Here is a 21,029-nt window from a genome sequence, read left to right as displayed (position 1 = left end):
GTGTGTGTGTGTGTGTGTGTGTGTGTGTGGCCTTACCATGGCACATTAAACTAAGGTTGAGCTGTGTGGCTTCCGCAATGAATTGATGCCAAAGTGACCCTGATTACTGTTCTCGTGTGTATGTGTGTATTAGTTATGAGCTGAGGTATTTTTGTTGTGTGTGGAAGGCCACATGCAGTTGGAGGTCTCGTGTCTTCATGTAGAGTCTAGGAGGAGGTGCGTATGTGCGTGCGTGTGTGTGTGTGTGTGTGTGTGTGTGTGTGTGTGTGTGTGTGTGTGTGTGTGTGTGTGTGTGTGTGTGTGTGTGTGTGTGTGTGTGTGTGTGTGTGTGTGTGTGTGTGTGTGTGTCTGTGTGTTAGCACTGCGCCAAGTTGAACCCTCCGTTGACTGCTCTCAGCTTCTCCTTCTGGATGTTCTGGACCATTCCAAAGACCAGCTCCGCTAGCGTAGTCCGTCCACTTTTCTGGCCCTGCATCTCCTTCCCTCCTCCACCTCCTCCTCCTCTACCACCTCCTCCTCCACCGCGACCACCTCCTCTCCGCTGCCGACCCGTGCTGATGAAGTATGTCCGTACTCGGCCTCGATGCTCACTCACCCCCTGCAGGATTATAACCAGAGAGGCAGTCAGAAGCACAGACAACCAGAATCCAAAGGAGAGACAACCAGAATTAGAAGCAGAACAACAACCAGAATCGAAAGCGCTAAGCCCCCTACATATGGGCTTGCATAGCCAGGGGCACCCAGGTTCAAATCCAGCCTGGGTCATTTCCCAACCCTACCCCAGATCTCTCTGCACACTCAATTCCTATCACTCTCCACTGTTCAATCTGAAATAAAGACTAAAAAAATATCTTTAAAAAAGAAGAATCGAAAGCAGAAGCAGAAGTGGAAGTAAAATCAGAATTATATTCAGAAATAGAAGCAGTTTTGGAGTCAGAGGCCAAGAGCCAGAGTAAGAATGAGAATTGGAGTTGGACTGGTTATCGCGATGAGGGCCAAGCGAGCGCAGTCCGGCCAATCTCACTTAGAAATACAAGAGAGGGAATTTTCTCCCAAATTAGCATTTTAAAAAGGGAGTTCATCTTTTATTTGCGAACTAGACAAAATACCGCCAAAAATAATGTTTTGAAGGAACCTGAATGATTCAGCCATAATCTGTCACAAATGCAGCACTCAACTAGATTACATTCTCCCTGAAAATAAGTGGACTTGGAAGTGTGTAGTCTTTGGCTATGTCTCAAATGACGACTTTTGTCAGTGCACTGACAGTCACTGCACAGTGCACACAGTGCACTGAGGTCTTTAGTGCATAGTGTCGTGGAAAAATTTGAGCACTATGCACTGTGCCCTCGCTGGAAGTGACTGCTGAGCATGGCATTAGCCCGCCAAAATATGAGTTAGCTACTTTTTACAATGCACAGCGTCTGGTGCTTGTATTTCCATGTCCTTCAGCCCAAAGGACAACAATCACACATACAGTACTTTGGTTGGCATGAAAAGGTTGGTGTCCCATCAACATTACTTACAGAATTAGGAGACTGTTGACCAAACTCTTCTACTGAACTGAATGCCACATTTCCGCCGTGTCATTGTCAACATGGCCGCCGTTTAGTGCGTGCAGTGTCCATCATTCAAGCACTGCATTTTTCCGCCATTGTTAGGGGATCTTCCTGGCACTTTCAGTGCACTGGCTCAACTGAAATTTTCAGCGTGAGCGCCCTAGGCACTGAAAAACAGTGCCCGAAGTGCACAAGTGCGCCATTTGAGACACGGCCTTTGTGTGTACCTTGATGTAGATCTCCCCTCGCAGCTCCAGAGAGAATCCCCAGTTGGCAAGGATGGCACGCGTTGTCTCGGGAACCTGACGGTGGGAGACACTACAGTGAGCCGAAGTTGTAGTGTGTGTGTGTGTGTGTGTGTGTGTGTGTGTGTGTGTGTGTGTGTGTGTGTGTGTGTGTGTGTGTGTGTGTGTGTGTGTGTGCGTGCATTGTATGCGAGGCATATTACCTGGATGCGTCCACTAACTCCACTGCTCTCCATGCGGCTAGCCAGATTGACAGTAAGGCCCCAGATATCGTACTGAGGCTTACTAGCACCAATCACACCCGCAACCACTGGACCATGCGCTATACCTGTTGAAAACAAAAGTGTGTTACAGAGAGAGAGAGAGAGAGACCCATGTGCCATGTAATACACGGTTACAAGGGAAACACTGTTACAATTTGGATAGCAGCTGCTAATGATAAATCATTGGAAAGGGCTATGGACGGCCTAAACTGAACTATCAGACAGGAAATACAGCTAAACTCTGAAACAGGCAGGATTAATGGGCAAGGTAACAAGGTGGATACCTGTTGACACAGTTAAGTGTGTGTGTGTGTGTGTGTGTGTGTGTGTGTGTGTGTGTGTGTGTGTGTGTGTGTGTGTGTGTGTGTGTGTGTGTGTGTGTGTGTCTGAAAGCCCATTGGGAAACTCCAACTCCCATTGTCATTGTGACACAGCACACAAGTGAACACTGCACACAACAAAATTGCATTTATGCCTCACCCGTGCCAAGGGCAGCCCTCAATGGCGCCCCTGGGGAGCAGTGCGGCAGGACGGTACCATGCTCAGGGTACCTCAATCATGGAGGGGGATGGGGGAGAGCACTGGTTGATTACTCCCCCCACCAACCTGGCGGGTCGGGAGTCGAACTAGCAGTCTTTGGGCTACAAGTCTGACGCCCTAACCGCTTACCCATGACTGCCCATGACTGCCCATGCCACATGACTGTGTGTGTGTGTGTGTGTGTGCGTGCGTGCGTACGTGCGTGCGTGCGTGCGTGCGTGTGTATAGTATACCTATACGTAGCTGGAAGTTGTTGTGTGATCTTCTGTTTAGGTCCTTCAGTGTCTCCTGCATGGCCAAAGCGAACAGGACCAGCTCACCTAGGTGATGCCACTCCCCCGAACACGTCTACACACACACACACACACACACACACACACACACACACACACACACACACACACACACACACACACACACACACACACACACACACACACACATTATATACTCTAAGTGCAGAGCACCAGCTCAGGTGTCAGGGGACACAGGGACAGGTGACTGGTGAGAGGGGAAAATGGTTAGTGGACAGGTGCTAGTGGGACAGGGAGAGGGAACCGGTGTACTTGCGATGTCTGTAAATAGAGCTTGAAAGTCCCGCCCCTTAGTTCCGCATTTCACGGGACCTAAGCTGACCATCTAACAACATGGTAGCGTGTAAATATCTTCCGATCACAGTCATTATATGCGCTGGGCTCCAAATATGCTGTTTAAGAGGCTATATAAAGATTATTCATGCAGAAGCATCAATGTTTTGTTCCGAGGCCGTTTGCATGAAAAATGTGAAGAAACACAGCTTTCTAAAAAGTTTGGGGGTTCGTACGAAAAATTAATCAAAAATATCAGAAACAACATATGTGGAGCTCGTGGCACAACTCGAAGGGGAACGAAATATCATTTTAATACCGCCATTGGATTACATGCTACGATTTTCGGCTAAAAACGCCGTTGAGGTCCCATGAAATCGGGGGAAGTGACGTCACTTTCGAGCTCTATTGGCTTCCCAACCTTTTTTGGCATGGGACCCCATTTTGACATCCCACATTTCTGGGGGCCCCATGTGAAGTGACTTGGTTATTTTGCCATGTACTCTATATGTATGCTGAGATTTGATTTATAAATCTCTTTGAGTTCATTCAAATGACCACTAGAGGACGCTACTTGCATGGGGAATGTGCTGGGAAAGCGTTTCCCTTCTAGACAGGAAGCTGCTACCAGAGAATCGTATATGAGACGGAGATAAAGCAGGCGGGTTCTTTTTCCGGTATCCACTTTACGTCGGGTGAACGCCCCTTTAGGAGACCTTCGATTAGGAGACCTTCGGAGTCTTGAGGTTGGGAATAAATGGAGTCCCCTTAGTGCTGTAGATGGCGGTAGCGCACGTCTTGTGCAAACACCACGAAAAGAGAAGAAGAAGGAGGGACAACGCCCCCTTAGGAGACCGAATTTTGAGCACACGCTTTTGCATTGAGTGGGCGTGTTTCGATTCTGCTTATTACTGTATATATCCAACCTCTTTGCTGCTACGTTTTCACTCAACACCTACAACATTGAGATGAAACTCTGAGTGCGTTACAATATGCGACCTTGCCTCCTCCACTTGTGCTTGTTTCCTCGCCCCGCCTTCTGACCCCTCCTCCGTGGAGAAAACGATAAAGTTTCCCAGCAGTCAGCCTAGCCACAACAACTTTTGAGGGACTGTTTTTCATTCACCTTCCCAATTGTAAATGAGAAAAAGATTTTACAATTGAGCTTTTGCAAGATACTGAAATATAATGCTGTTTTCAGTGATGTCATCATGACATATTACTTCCTGGTACGAGGAGACAAGCACAAGTGGAGGAGGCAAGGTTGCATATTGTAACGCACTCAGAGAATCTCTAACAGGGAGAATGTTCACACAGTTAGCTTTGCATGCATACTGCAGTTCCTATGGAGTGTCCACTAGCTGGCGAGCGTTGGTAAGTCATGTGGGAAAATGTATGGAATGGAAAAGGTAGCCCATATGCTAAATACATTGCTACTGCTATTTCCAGTCACAAATCTCATCAACAAAACATTCCTGGTAAGCACTATGGATGGTGTTTACCAATAGGCTGTATTGACAAATCTTTCAGGTGTGTAGATTTACAGCAGGGAAGAATATTTCGACCTGTACTCGCTAGCATCTCGCTAATGTTTATGGGTTTGGCTTCATAAAAATTGAGCTTTGTGACCCAGTATATAATAATCTAGTGGCGCAAAATAATCGAAACGCTAGGTCTTATTATTTCTAGCTGCGAACTGGATATTAATGTTTCAGGGCAAAAAAGTATAAAAAATCACAAAAATAATAACAGTAGGAAACTCCATTGACACCCATTCATTTTGCACTTAGGTAGGATTAGGGTTAGCCAGTTGTGGCTAGTAGCTAGTTCCGTGAGTGAACACCCCCTGGATGAAAGGAGTAGTCCTGGCTCATTTTTATTCTTTTGATTTCTCCACTAATCAGAGTCCAGCACATGCATATTTTTTCACGAAAAAATGAAAACACGACTGCATACATTTTATGGTATTATACCTATAGATATGTATGGTAGTCTAAGATTGTAAATGTTGTTTCAAACAGAATATTGAATAGTTGTTATTAATTAGTATATTTATATAAATAATTGGTAATATTGATCAATACCCTTTTTTTAAATTGAATTTTCCGTTTGAATTCCAGGCGATCCCAAAGGAGGTCCCGACCCCAGTGTTGAAAAACCCTGGGCTAGCGGGTCCAAGATGAGAGGAAACATGTAAGAAGTTTACTTGTGGTGTCAGGGGACAAGTGACAGGTGTCCTCACTGTGACAAGGGGACAGGTGAGAGGTGGCAGGTGACTGGTATACTCACGGTGTCGGGGGACAGGCCAGAAGCCGCCATGTAGCAGCTGCCGATGGTCTTGATCTTCTCAATATCCAGAAAGTAGGACTCCTCCAGCAGCTGATGAGGAGAGGAGAGGAGAGGAGAGGAGAGGAGAGGAGAGGAGACGAGACGAGACGAGACGAGACGAGACGAGACGAGACGAGACGAGACGAGACGAGAGATGAGGAGAGGAGAGGAAAGACAAAAGAGGAGAGGAGAGACAAGAGAGGAGAGAGGGGGAGGTGGAGGGGGATGAGGCGTGGAGAGGGGAGATGAGGAGAGGAGAGGAGGGCAGAGGGGGAATGGAGAGAGGAGAAAGGAGGAGAGGAGGAATGTGTAGAGGAGAGGAGGGGACGAGAGCAGAGGCGAGATGGGAGAGGAGTGGAGAGGATATGAGAGGATGGAAACAGGAGAGGATGGAAAGAGGAGAGGAAAAGGTAGATGAGAGAAAACGACAGACAGGCAGCGAGAGAGGAAAGACAGGAGAAACGTATGGGAGCCAAGAGAGAGAGAGACAGATGGGAGATGAGAGAGATGCAGGACCAGAGATACAGAGGGGAGATCAACAGGAACACAGAGAGAGACAGGAGAGAGAGAGAGAGAAGAGGGGGAAAATGTGTTTAAGTACAAAATATCTATTGCACAGGAATAGTAGTGACCTGTGTGCATGTGCCTCTGTCCCTGTGTGCATGCGTGTGTGTGAGCGTGCTTGCATTTGCATGTGTGTGCGTGCGTGCGTGTGTGTGTGTATGCGTGTGTGTGTCTTCACCTCGTCGAATCCTGCGATGATTTCGTTGAGGAGTCGTAGACACTCCACTCCCTCCTGCCTCGCCTCCCGCTGCTCGTAGTAATCGTCAAAACCAGCCATCGACGCAAACATCACCCCAACTTCATCGTACGACTGGGAGTACAGCTCCTACACCCACACACACCCACACACACACACACACACACATTGTACCTTGTTGTACCTTTGCTGCATTCTAGAAAATGGGGTGCTACATGTGTAGGCATCATGCTGTGCAGTAGGCTCTCGTGTGTATGTGTGTGTGTGTGTGTGTGTGTGTGTGTGTGTGTGTGTGTGTGTGTGTGTGTGTGTGTGTGTGTGTGTGTGTGTGTCTGTGTCTGTGTCTGTGTCTGTGTCTGTGTCTGTGTCTGTGTCTGTGTCTGTGTGCGTGAGTGCGTGTGTGTGTGTGTGTGTACCTCGTTGTTCTTGCTGCGTTCTAGGAAGTGGCGTGCTACGTGTGTAGGCAGAATGTTGTACAGTAGGCTCTCGTTGTGTTCCCGCAGCTCCCTCATGTCTTCGACTTCCTGCTGAGCCTGCAGACGCCAAAGGAAGTCCAGACGTGCCGTCGCCTCCCACTGCAGGAAACGTATCATCACCATTACAGGAAACGCATCATCATCGTTACAGGAAACGCATCATCAGTGTTACAGGGAACGCATCATCATCAAGAGTATTCACTACAGAAATCGAATCATCATCATCATCATCATCATCATCATCATCATCATCATCATCATCATCATCCTCCTCCTCCTCCTCATTCTAGGATATCCATCCAAATTATTACAACAAACGCATCATCGTTACAGGACATGCATCAGACCTAGATGAGCAGTCGGTTCCCAGTACAGGAATTGCATCATGAAATGGAAAATCAGGAAATAAATCATCATCACTAATCGTTACAGAATATCTTCATACATCATCATCATCATGATAGTTACAGAATAAGAATCACCGATCAAGTATTCAGCACAAGAAATGCATGATCACCATTCAAGGAAACACATGAACATTAGTGTTCACTAAAGGAAAGGCACCATCATCGTCACATCAGGTGTGTGTGTGTGTGTGTGTGTGTGTGTGTGTGTGTGTGTGTGTGTGTGTGTGTGTGTGTGTGTGTGTGTGTGTGTGTGTGTGTGTGTGTAATCTGGGTCCCCGATACTGGATATATAGTGGCTCCCGTTTCATTCATCGTAGTAAATGGCACATGAGAAAAAAATAAGACTAGGGAAACTAGAGGAAAATTAATTTCTTCCTGGAACTTCGCTGCTCACGGGGGGCCCTGGTGGCTTGGGGGCCCTAAGCCATCTCATAGTTCGCTTATGTCTCGGGCCAGCAATGTGCGCGTGTGTGAATGTGTGCATGCGCGTGTCCTACCTGTCTACCATTGTAGAAGACCGCCACCACAAACATGGCCAGCAGCAGGATCGACACTCCCTTCCTCCTCAGGTAGTGGGCCCTGCGAAGGGAGAGAGGGAGATTGGCGTGATTGTGGCAGGTGAATGTGTTGTTCGTCAGGCCTCTGTGTGTGTGTTTGTGTGTGTGTGTGTGTGTGTGTGTGTGTGTGTGTGTGTGTGTGTGTGTGTGTGTGTGTGTGTGTGTGTGTGTGTGTGTGTGTGTGTGTGTGTGTGTGTGCGTGTGTGTGCGTGTGTGTTTGTGTCTGGGTTGGTCGGTGAGTGTGTTGTAGGCCATTTCTATGAATATGCAAAGTGTGCGTGTGCGTGCGCGCCCGCGCGTGTGTGTGCGTGCGTGCGTGCGTGCGTGCGTGCACCTGGGTTTGTCAGTGAGTGTGTTGTTGGCCATGTCTATGAATATGGAGTGTGTGTGTGTGTGTGTGTGTGTGTACCTGGGTTGGTCGGTGAGTGTGTTGTAGGCCATGTCTATGAATATGGAGTGTACGAGCAGCAGTAGCAGCAACACCAGCAGTTTCAGAAGAGAACTCAGACGCAGGAACACCGCACAGGTAACCATGGAAACCACCCCACTCAGGACGAAGAACTGTAAGAGAGGAGACGCATTATCATGGCGACCATCATGACACATCACTATGGAAACCACATCATAACAAACACATCACTAAGGAAAACTCTCTATGGAGACCCTATCGTAACAACCAATTTGTCATTGTAACCAAAGAGCAATGGAAGGCAGCAAATAACACTTCAGTCCTGTAGAGGGTGCTAGAGCACAACAGTTTGCTACTTTGCAACCTACCATCATCCCAGCTCCACCTTGCCATGTATAACATGCCATAGGCCTCTCTTTGCCAAGCGAGAATGGTTTGCTCACCTACTCTTAAATTGGGTGAACATTTCCTATGCTGCTGCTGTCCCTTGTATATATGCTTTCATTGGTGGGAAAGCCAGGGGACTCCCCTCAACCGAGCCAAACCGCCAGATCTAATACATGACTATTCAATAAAAAGACTGCATTCAGAATTTCTTGCATTGTCTTGTATTTCTTGTCAATTGTCTATTATTTCTTGACTTGACTGTTTTTTGTGATGCCAACTATCACAGTAAACTAAAGCCACCAAAATATAAGCTTCCTCTCAAGGGTCTTTGGTAATTACAGAGTTCAGGTGTGTGTGTGTGTGTGTGTGTGTGTGTGTGTGTGTGTGTGTGTGTGTGTGTGTGTGTGTGTGTGTGTGTGTGTGTGTGTGTGTGTGTGTGTGTGTGTGTGTGTGTGTGTGTGTGTGTGTTACCTCTGGGTGTGTGCAGAGGCTGGGGTAGCTCTGAGTGGGTGGCAGGTCAGGTGACTGCTGTTCGCTGCTCCTATTGGCAAACGGCACTCCCCGGAAGTGACACCACACCTGAGGGAAGTAATAGCATTCAGGGAATTTAGGCTCACAGGACTCCAGGGATGCTTTGCAATTAGGGTGGCCATTGGTCCGTTTTTACGACCTGTTCACAACGTCTGTGTGTCCCTCTCTTTGTCTTTCCTTTCCCCCTAGCCTTTTGCGTATGGCCTCGAGATGCGAGGCAACGTCATTGACGCAAACAAGACCTTGACAGTCGGTCGCGTTTCCGATATCTGCGGCCGCCATATTACTCCAGATATAACCCCAGACTTCGCACAGCGAATTAATGTATTGCTGTCGCCGGGGAAATCTCCGGTCCATAGACCTATATGAAGTGCATTAACTGACTGTATGAAAGTTAAATAAGGTAGGCTAAATTATTGTCTAGGCTACTGTCTGTTTCCTATTTTTTCCTGCACTGGTGGCAACGCATAGTGCAACTAAGTTTGTCCGCTAAATGCCTTTACAACGAGGGCTCTCACAACTTTACAAACAGAACGTCTTTCTGCACGGGCGCTATGTCTGTATTTTGAGCTCGTGTTGTTGTTATGGTTATCCAGCGTCTGCATGAAAAAAAAAAGGTTGACAGAAGCGGTTTGCCTCCCTTAAAACACCGCTGATAAACACTCTCCTGACCAACTTTGAGTAAAATAAATCAAATTAATTGTTGGCTATTATAGGCCTACGCATGCATGTCTACCCAAAATACATGAAAAAAATATTTATGAAATAATACAGACAACAACGGAAGGATTTGTCTATCGTAACCTGCCGTCTCTGATACAATATTAAGTTAGTGGTAGGCCTAGCCTACTAATGACTCCTTTATCGGAGTGAGGTAATGAAATGCGAAAATCCTTCCCCCCAAAAAATATTGTTTTACAAGTAAAACTGTTGTTGGCAGCTGAGTTAGTCTGAGGTAAAATGGCAGCGCTGTTCCCTGATTTCTGCCTACAGTTTAGAATGCTGTTTTATCCACAGAGGCGGGGAGTCGGAAAGTCGAAGCAATGGGTACGGCCAGAGCCATACAGAGAACAGAGTCAGGCGATCTCCGCTGTCTGCTAGGGCCGACTTCCTCATTAGCAAAATTAGCTGTTTTAGCTTCTCAGTACTGCTCAGCGTTGCGAATGTTAGTTCCTAGTAGTGGGCGTAGCACACAGCAAATGCAACGCGATGCAATGCAGGGAATATGACAAGACTTGCTGTTCGTAGTAATAACTTCAGATAAACATCATGATAAAACTGTTGTGATTATCACCACCGAGACAGTTGATAGTTTACATATTTGTGGTGATTACCCCGCAGTATAGTTCGTTAGTCCTTATTTTTGGCTGTTAATGTGGTGGTTCTATGTTGAGTCTATGGGAAGACAGCCGCTTTAGGAACAACCTTATCTCGCTGAAAGGCGGGGCTGCAATTTAATTCCTGGTCCTCCAATCGCGTAACTCTGTTCTCTGTATGGCTCTGGGTACGGCGCGAGGATGCTAGGTTAGAAAGTTAAGGGGCGGGGTTGTCCGGCCGAAGTCCGGACAGCTGGTCACCCTATTTGCAATATGCGGACTCCCGTCCCGTCAACGACAACAGATTTGTATTTCAATATCTCGCAAAAGCTCAATACTAATGTCATTTTCTCATTTGCAAATGGGATGGTAAATGAAGAATAGTCCCCCGAAAGTTGTTGTGGCTAGGCTGACAGCAGGGAATCTTTATTGTTTTCTCCACGTAGATGTGACATGGGCATATTCCAAGATTACAATGGCAGGATTCATTAGGCTCACATTTTGAAAGTGTTTTCCAGGGAACATGAGACATCATTTTCACATATGGACTAGTCACAACAGAGTCCAAACCTTAGCCCTATTGACAAATCCTTGGCATGTGCTGAATACAGCTTTGCATATCAGTTAGACTTTCTCATCATCAATGCCAGATCTTGTTGAAAACGAATGCAACACTGGATGGAAATACAATCTGTGACTTTTAACAATGCCAGAGCAGATGGTGTCTCAAAATCAACATTATTTTGATAGCGATTTGTTTTGGCCGAGCAGTGTATTAGTGTGTGTATTAGTGTGTGTGACTTTTTTTCTTTGTGGTGACTTTTTTTGTCCAGGCTGTGTATTTACTTGGCATGTATGCTAGAAACTGAAGCCTATGTGTGCATACAATAAGTCTGATGGCTGTAAGTGCGAAGGTGTTTCTGTGTGTGTGTGTGTGTGTGTGTGTGTGTGTGTGTGTGTGTGTGTGTGTGTGTGTGTGTGTGTGTGTGTGTGTCTGTGTCTGTGTCTGTGTCTGTATCTGTGTGTGTGTGTGTGTGTGTGTGTGTGTGTGTGTGTGTGTGTGTGTGTGTGTGTGTGTGTGTGTGTGTGCGTGCGTCCATGCGCGGCTGTCTGTCTGTCTGTCTCACCATGTCTGTGGTGACCATGCATGCGTTGAGAGCGATGGCTGCCAGGGTGAAGGTGTTGCGTAGCCGTGTGCTCTCCAGCACCACGGTGCACAGCTGCTGTATCTGGGGAGGGCATCTCTTCATCTCCTCAGCCAGAGTCACCAGCAGCAGCAGCACGTGCAGCAGCAGGAACGCTCCAAACTGCACCACCGTAGGCACCAACCTGACACACACAAACATACGCACACACAGACACACACACACACACACACACACACACACACACACACACACACACACACACAGACACACACACACACACACAAACACACAGACACACACACACACACACACACACACACACACACACACACACACACACACACACACACACACACACACGCATGTTGATATTTTTAGTATTGTATTGGACTTTTGCCATATGTGTGGCATACAGGAGGGTGTGTGTGTGTGTGTGTGTGTGTGTGTGTGTGTGTGTGTGTGTGTGTGTGTGTGTGTGTGTGTGTGTGTGTGTGTGTGTGTGTGTGCGTGGTACCTGGGGGCGGGGATGAGAGCCTGCACAGCCATAAGGAGCAGGAGCATGATGAAGGAGCACAGCATGTAGGTATTGAACATCTCATCTCGCATCAAGGAGAACTGGGGGAGGAGAGAGGAGAGAGGAGAGAGGAGAGAGGAGTGGGGGATTAGTGGAATGGTGTGGAGGTGTGTGTAAGTTTACCAAATACGTACTTCAGGTGTGTGTCTTTGAAAACCATAGTAAGTGTGTGTGTGTGTGTGTGTGTGTGTGTGTGTGTGTGTGTGTGTGTGTGTGTGTGTGTGTGTGTGTGTGTGTGTGTGTGTGTGTGTGTGTGTGTGTGTGTGTTTACCATATCCTCCAGGTGTATGTCCTTGAAGACCATAGTAAGGGGTGTGTGTGTGTGTGTGTGTGTTTGTGTTTGTGTGTGTGTGTGTGTGTGTGTGTGTGTGTGTGTGTGTGTGTGTGTGTGTGTGTGTGTGTGTGTGTGTGTGTGTGTGTGTGTGTGTGTGTGTGTGTGTTTACCATATCCTCCAGGTGTGTGTCCTTGAACACCATAGTAAGGGGTGTGATGTGCTTCTGTTTCATCAGTTCCGAGCTGCGGACCTCAATGGCGTGCTCAATGCGCTTGTTAATCTCCCGCGATGCAGTGTGCTGCGCACTGGGCATGTGCGCCATAGAGCCGTTGGTGAACGACGCTAAGATCTGGACAGGAATTATAAGTCATAAGTTAAGAGTAGTGTGCATGTGTGTACCATAGAGGTAGAACATACAGTAAGACTAGAGGTGACACAGGGTGCATTCCATGCGACCTCGCGTCCTCCACTTGTGCTTTTGGCCTCACGTTTTGCTGATGCCCGCCTCTGTGAAGAAAACAGTTAAGTTTCCCGGCTGTCAGCCTATCCAAAACAATTTTGGGGGACTGCTCTTCATTCACCATCCAGTTTGCAAATGAGATGAATGAAAATGACTTTGCAATTGAGCTTTTGCAAGATATTGAAATATAATGCTGTTGTCAGTGATGTCATCATGACTTATTACTTCCTGGTATGAGGCCACAAGCACAAGTGGAGGACGCAAGGTCGCATATTGGAACGCACTCACTGCAATTCGTGACAAAACAACAAACCGCAAGCGCAGCCTCCATCTTGTGTAGGCAGTAGGGCAAAGGGAAAGGTGCACCACCTCCTCATCCCTATCTGTGCACACCTATGAGTTTCTTGTAATCTAATGTAGAGTGACGATCAAATATTTGATGCCGTGCAACGTAATCCAATGTAGTGTAAAGTGACATACATTGTTGACGTCAATGATGCTCCCAAAGTCGGTTCCAAAGTCCTTGGTGATGCAGCAGGTCGAGGGTGGCTTGGGGAGAGCCTTGTTTTCTGGCTGCCTCTTGGGGCAGATGAGGTAAGTGTCGATCTGATGCTTCTTCAGGAACTCGTTACGCTCGTGGCCACGCCCCTCCTCCGTCTCATAGGAACCCTCCAGGCAGTCCAGCGTCGCCCGTGAGATGTGGATACGCCTGATGATATCGAAATAGCAAATATTAGGCAATAAAATAATGTAAAGATAATACTACATAGTAAATGATACATAACACGTAAATGAGATGTAAATACTGTATGTCTGATAATGTTAAAAAGTAAATAACAATACACAAATAAAAAAATAAAGCACAAGCTATTTACAAATATATTGTCAAATATATAAAGTTAATGACAATTACTATCACTACCAGAAAAAGTTCACGAGAGCATCTCGGATATGTCTTTAAGACAACAGGCAACATCAGTGGTTCACAAACTTTTTCAGTGGTGACCCTCTTTTGGACATATTTTCGCAATATTAATGTTGCTAGGTTTTCCATTAATAGTTTCTTTGCTAATATTGCTCGAAATACATATTGTACAAGTGAAAACAAGTCCCTTTTTTCCACGACCCCCCTTCAGTATGTCTGTGACCCCCTAGGGGTCCCGGCCCCCAGTTTGGGAACCGTTGGACTACATATCGAACTGTTTCTCCACTGACTACTCCTCTGCTACTGAACTGATATGCTCCACTGGCTTTTTTTAATTGCTTTTTTTCTCGACTTGTTACTGTACTGCACGCACATCCACATAACACACATTCACACAAAGCGAACATAGACAACATAAACATAAACCTATGCACACACACACAAACACGCACATAAGACATGCTTCTGTGCTGCAGGCATATACAACTAACACAGACATACACACACACACACACACACACACACACACACACACACACACACACACACACACACACACACACAGACACACACACACACACACAGACACACACAAACACACACACACACACTACTGCGCTGCAGGCATATCCAAATAACACACAGCCACACCCACACCCACACACAGGAAGGCCTACTGTGCTGCAAACATATCCAAAGAACACATACACACAAGCACACGCACATGCGCACGCATACACGCACATGTGCGCACACACACACATACACACACCAGCTTTCAAAGGCACAAACACAAATTAGCCAGACAGGCATTAAAGGCTTTGTCCAAGCCATGACACAGAGGCAGGACTCTCTCTCTTGCACGTCCGCATGTATGCGCGCACACACACACACACACACACCATAATACGTCCATACACACCATAATACGTCAGCATACACCATACAGAAATGGTCACCAAAAGGTGTGAACTGAGCACACGAAATACAAAAATAACACAAGCCACCGCCCCCAAACACGCACACACCTACACACGCGCACACACACACACACACACACAAACAGATTATGATACTTAGCTGCTGAACTATGACCTGCTTTCCTGCAACTCACACACACACACACACACACACACACACACACACACACACACACACACACACACACACACACACACACAAAACCAGCGGACTGAGTCTCTTATGTCTGGAATACGGTCCGGGAACACTAGGGGACCATTCCATCACTGGCACTGAAGTCAGCGCCGCTGACGTGCAAAAGTCGAGTTTCGATTGACAGCAGCTTAAACTTGAGGCTGACGCCGTTCCACCATTGAAGATCAGGTGCGCCTTGGCGAGGTTCAGTTCAGCCGTGCTCATCAAAGCTGGCATTGCGCTCGTGTACGTTGTAGGCCTACAGGGGAAGTCCATATCAATGATTGTACGATTGTCGAAATGCGATCATGTTGTAGGCTCGGGCATGCCTGGTCAAATGAAGTCTTCATCGAATATGTAATGTGAGAGCATCTGTAGGTGAGCGGATAACAATGACAGCAACACAATGACACTCAGATTGAGAGGATATATGCAATGACAGATCATAACGCAATTATCAAAGAGAGAGCCTCGTCTGAACCTCGACTGCCATCATTTCAATGTGTAAAATTAAAATGCGTGCATCATGCCTAAGGTGTTTTCATTTTATCTTTCAGAAGAATCAGTTTTAGGATAAAATGAAGCTTAGGTAGCCTAAAACGTTAGGCAGAGAGCATTTGCTGAATCATGGTAATGCCAACTCCAAGCATCTGCGTCTGCAAGGTGGTTGGACATGTTTTTATTGCCTATGCTGTAAAATGTAAAGGTCTACATTTAACTAGGCCTATTGCTTGATAGAGAATGAAGCCAGCCACAAAGCGACATCAAAGGAGAGAGTAGGCAAAAGTATGTTGTGAAGTTTTCATTTCTATAACATGTCGCCATGCAAGACTTGAACCCAACGTGACCACATATTACGCAGCACACCTGCCCACTGCGCCATTCACATCCTCATCTTCATGAAAGGAATTGTTCAATATCATGTTATTATTATCAACACTATAAAAGTTTCTAAAAATGTGCTGATTATCAGATATCCCCCGAAATGAAAGACATTGGTAATTATTTTAGGTTTTACTGGCATTATCACTTCATAGACTATTAAAATAGAGAGACTGGTTCGCTTTGATCTCGTAAAATGATGGTGGGAATTAAGCTAAACATGCCGGTTGTGACTCTGTTTCCTACAGGTTAATTTTTTTGTAGCACTGATTCATTTAGCCTGGTGTTAAATCTGGGAGCTACCAGGTTTGAGTTGGAGCATAAATTACCGTGGCAACTCAGCTGAGTTCCAGGTTAGCAAAATAGCGCAGTTCACCGTCTCGAACTCGGATTTGGGTTTAACGCCGTTGATGGAATGGTCCCCAGGACACCCGGCTGCTGGCACACCTAATTGCTGGTGTCTAGAGATGGCAACTAGGTGTCCAGGGACAGTGTGCTGTACTTGTCGGCTTGATGCTTAAGGATAGTAAGTGCCATGCTGTCCTAAGACAGCAGCTTGCTGTGTACAGGACAGCAACTGTAGACCACAGAAAATACACCCACAACACAAGCCACACAAATCACAGGCAAATACAGGCATAACCCATCTACTCAGCTATTGAACTATGGCCTGCTTTCCTGTAGTTACTGTAGCACACACACACACAAGCTTGAGGGACATGAGTCTTTCATGCTCTCTTGATCCATAAGGCACAAGTCTCTCATGGCCAGACAGACAGACAGACAGACAGACAGACACATACACACACACGCACATACACACACACACACACACACACACACACGTCTCTCATGTCTGTGCAGGGACAGCAATTACAGGACTATCTGCTGTCCCATTGGCACCAGGACACAACTCAACATCTCAGGGGCACATCTTCCTAAGGCTACGGCCATTTTAACAGTCTGAACGTTGAAGTCAGATAAAGATATTCCTAGTAGCGTAAAGTACTCCACAGCACTCAGTGTACACAACAAAGCATAATCTTGTCCGACTAAACAAAAATTCAGTCATGCTGTGATGAAGACACGATGTGTGACATGGTACTATCAAACTCTTGTGGGATCAAAACGACTGCAGGTGAACGTTGCAACACCTGCAGTTGCTTATCCGCGTTCATATTTTTTTGCAAGGGTCTGCATACCGCCTCCATGGTGACGCACCTTTGAACTGTTTGGCCTAATATCCCCTGACGTCTGTGTACACTCATTGTCCCACACCCCCCAAACTGTTGCACTTTTCAACTCCCATTTCAACAACTCCTCCCCACCTCATACGTGATGTACTACTTAAATGAAACTGGTACTATGTAAATGAACCTGGTGTGAGCTCATCGTCTCATGTAAATTTGTGGTTGACTTCAAATGTGCCGTTTTCAACAGTACCCCATGTTATGATGGCAAGTTCTTGCTGACATACTTTGCAAAGTCGGTCGACACATGTAGTGGGGTCGTATTAGACTCAGTCATTTCAAATTGGTGTTAAAGCTTGGTTTTCACTTCCAAGTTGAAGTTTAGGGTCTATAGCAGTGTTTCCCAACCTTTTTTGTCTCACGTACCCCCCAGGCCTTTTTGTTGTGCCATGAGTACCCCCTAATTCATGTTCTATATCGCTTTGTCTGTCCTGATGTGACTGCTCCATACATTTGTTATAATAATAACATTTTTCCAAGTACCCCCTGCAGTGTGCTCGCGTACCCCTAGTGGTACACGTACCCCTGGTTGGGAAACACTGGTCTATAGAACAATTTGGGTCCGAGTGTCAAACACACAGATAACAAAATGGCCTGCGGGGGGCGCTCTAAAATATATAAACTGCTATAACTTTTGATTAGTTAAACCAAATTTAACATATGAGATATGTATGGATTCAGCATGAAGAGGAGAAACCGGTGAGCTAAGTATTTGGTTACCAGATTAAAGACACACTATGTAATAAACACACTTTTAGCCCATGGACAGCTAAATCCGGGCTTTTTTAAGATAAAGGGTGGAAATGCCCTCAAAGTTGCAATGAAACATAACTTATTGTTACAAGTTATTGTAAATAAAGCCTGGGTTATCACTTAACTTGATTTGTTCAGAATATCCCTGAAGCACAAAGATACCTAGGATACCTATACACAAATATGGCTGCATAAAGCCTATGTGATATTTAGCACCCAACTTGCAACTTTGAGTTTATGAATTTAGGATCATGAGTACCAGCTTTTTTTTCACAACTTAAAAACTGTATATCTGGAAGAAAGTAAATCAATAATAAATATAGCTGCAAGCAGCAATGCGGGGCCAAGCAGGATTTCCGCCTAAGTCGCCATGGCAACCGAAAGAGCCGAGCAGGCAGACTGTCAGAGACACGCACAGTTATTTTTTACAAGCAGAAATATACCTCGAAATTTGATTTGTGACCTGCCGGTGGCGCTAGCGAGTGAGCTGGAGACCTGAAAGTTCTTGTGGGGAGTCATGGGATAGCCAAGAATGTGTGTGACGATTCCCAAAAGATTCTGACCATGGGTTGCTGAGATATGAGCTCACTTCCTGTTTGGCGTCTGTGTGGAGGATTTTGATCGGCTGTTACGGCCAAACGGTAAAAGATGTAATAAAACCCTTTTAGGGACCTCTTCACAGTGCTCCAGAGATCATGTGTATCAAGTTTTGTGAAAATCAGACTAAATTTGAAGGATGAGGAGCCTTTTATTGATTTTCACCAAATCCAAAATGGCGGGCACTCTATTGTGGCGGATATGATGTCAGAGGGTGCGTTGGATTCGTCTTGGCCCGAGGAATTTAACAGTACTACCAGAATAAAAATTGAGCATGCGATTCAAAAGTTACAGGCAGAAATGTAGCTAAAACTTTGACCAGCTGGTGGCGCTAGAGAGTTTGAGCTAGTGACCTGAAATTTGTTTTGGTGGGTCATGGCATGGACAAGAATGTCTGTGACAATTTGCAGAAGATTGTGACCATGGGTTGCCAAGATATGACTTAATTTCCTGTTTGACGACTTTTAGGCCGTTTTTGATTGGCTGTCACGGCCAAACGATAAAAGATATAAAAAATTGAAGGCATAAGTTTTGTGAAGCTCAGTCCAGAGATGCTATATACCAATTTTCAGAAAAAATGTGAAAAATTGAGGGAGGAGATGGGTTTTTATTGATTTTCACCAAATCCAAAATGGCGGGCATTCTATTGTGGCGGATATGATGTCAGAGGGTGCGTTGGATTCGGCTTGGCCCAAGGAATTTAACAGTACTACCAGAATAAAAATTGAGCATGCGGTTCAAAAGTTAGAGGCAGAAATGTAGCTAAAACTTTGACCAGCTGGTGGCGCTAGAGAGTTTGAGCTAGCGACCTGATTTTTTTTTTGGTGGGTCATGGCACTGACAAGAAAGACTGTGACAATTTGCAGAAGATTGTGACGATGGGTTCCCAAGATATGACTTCACTTCCTGTTTGTCGACGTTTAGGCTGTTTTTGATTGGCTGACGATGATGTCAAAGGATGCGTTGGATTTGTCTTGGCCCAAGGATTTCAACGGTACCACCAGATTTAAAATGGAGCGTACGGTTCAAAAGTTACGGGCAGAAACGTAGCAAAAAATTTGACCAGCTGGTGGCGCTAGAGAGTTTGAGCTAGCGACCTGAAATTTGTTTTGGTGGGTCATGGCATGGACAAGAATGTCTGTGACAATTTGCAGAAGATTGTGTCCATGGGTTGCCAAGATATGACTTCACTTCCTGTTTGGCGACTTTAAGAACGTTTTTGATTGGCTGTCACGGCCAAACGATAAAAGATATAAAAAATTGAAGGCATAAGTTTTGTGAAGCTCAGTCCAGAGATGCTATATACCAATTTTCAGAAAAAATGTGAAAAATTGAGGGAGGAGATGGGTTTTTATTGATTTTCACCAAATCCAAAATGGCGGGCATTCTATTGTGGCGGATATGATGTCAGAGGGTGCGTTGGATTCGGCTTGGCCCAAGGAATTTAACAGTACTACCAGAATAAAAATTGAGCATGCGGTTCAAAAGTTAGAGGCAGAAATGTAGCTAAAACTTTGACCAGCTGGTGGCGCTAGAGAGTTTGAGCTAGCGACCTGATTTTTTTTTTGGTGGGTCATGGCACTGACAAGAAAGACTGTGACAATTTGCAGAAGATTGTGACGATGGGTTCCCAAGATATGACTTCACTTCCTGTTTGTCGACGTTTAGGCTGTTTTTGATTGGCTGACGATGATGTCAAAGGATGCGTTGGATTTGTCTTGGCCCAAGGATTTCAACGGTACCACCAGATTTAAAATGGAGCGTACGGTTCAAAAGTTACGGGCAGAAACGTAGCAAAAAATTTGACCAGCTGGTGGCGCTAGAGAGTTTGAGCTAGCGACCTGAAATTTGTTTTGGTGGGTCATGGCATGGACAAGAATGTCTGTGACAATTTGCAGAAGATTGTGTCCATGGGTTGCCAAGATATGACTTCACTTCCTGTTTGGCGACTTTAAGAACGTTTTTGATTGGCTGTCACGGCCAAACGATAAAAGATATAAAAAATTGAAGGCATAGGTTTTGTGAGGCTCAGTCCAGAGATGCTATATACCGATTTTCAGAAAAAAATGTCAAAAATTAAGGGAGGAGACCCATTTTTAGTGATTTTCAGAAAATTCAAAATGGCGGGAAAACTTTCCAGGCGGAAAATGACGTCATAGGGTGCGTTGGATTCGTCTCGGCCCAAGGATTCCAGGGATACCAAGTTTTTGAAAATTGGCCCAGCGGTTCAAAAGTTACAAGCAGAAATGTACCTGCAACTTTGGCCTGCTGGTGGCGCTAGAGGGTTGGGGCTGGGGACCTATAAATTGCTGTGGGTAATGCTGACACGGTCCTGAACGCGTGTGCCAATTTTCAGCATTTTCGACCATACGGCTCTATGGGCTGCCATAGACTCCCTAAGGAGAAAGAAAAATAATAAGAAACAGTAGAAACACTATAAGGTGCCAGGCAGCTTCGCTGCTTGGCCCCTAATAATAATAATAATAATAATAATAATAATAATGATGATGATGAATACTATGGGGAACATCATTTTTTCCTGCATTCAAAAAGCAAACAGAAGACCATAGGGCTAACATTTAATAATCCACTCTACAATAACTATGACAGAGAACAGATGCAAAAACAGTCAGTGGTCAGTCTTA

At 45.7% G+C, this 21,029-nt stretch overlaps 1 protein-coding gene across 1 annotated transcript in view; it reads right to left on the bottom strand.

Annotated features, from left to right (window-relative positions):
* Nucleotides 1–355: 355 nt before the first annotated feature.
* Nucleotides 356–21,029, bottom strand: part of LOC134468199 (adenylate cyclase type 8-like) — a 73,083-nt gene continuing 52,409 nt past the window's right edge. The window contains exons 14-27 of the mRNA XM_063222138.1: nt 13,303–13,531; nt 12,532–12,711; nt 12,028–12,128; nt 11,493–11,694; nt 8,990–9,097; nt 8,132–8,283; nt 7,663–7,744; nt 6,699–6,857; nt 6,265–6,411; nt 5,484–5,573; nt 2,841–2,955; nt 2,008–2,132; nt 1,787–1,861; nt 356–598 (exon numbers count right to left, since the gene is read on the bottom strand). Coding sequence (XP_063078208.1) covers nt 356–598; nt 1,787–1,861; nt 2,008–2,132; nt 2,841–2,955; nt 5,484–5,573; nt 6,265–6,411; nt 6,699–6,857; nt 7,663–7,744; nt 8,132–8,283; nt 8,990–9,097; nt 11,493–11,694; nt 12,028–12,128; nt 12,532–12,711; nt 13,303–13,531 — 2,008 coding nt within the window. The remainder of the gene's footprint in view (nt 599–1,786; nt 1,862–2,007; nt 2,133–2,840; nt 2,956–5,483; nt 5,574–6,264; nt 6,412–6,698; nt 6,858–7,662; nt 7,745–8,131; nt 8,284–8,989; nt 9,098–11,492; nt 11,695–12,027; nt 12,129–12,531; nt 12,712–13,302; nt 13,532–21,029) is intronic.

Source organism: Engraulis encrasicolus, chromosome 18, assembly GCF_034702125.1.
Source record: "Engraulis encrasicolus isolate BLACKSEA-1 chromosome 18, IST_EnEncr_1.0, whole genome shotgun sequence".
In the NCBI taxonomy this organism is placed as follows: Eukaryota; Metazoa; Chordata; class Actinopteri; order Clupeiformes; family Engraulidae; genus Engraulis; species Engraulis encrasicolus.
Note: the sequence above shows the minus strand (reverse complement) of the source record. Positions and strands in the feature narration are given on the sequence as shown.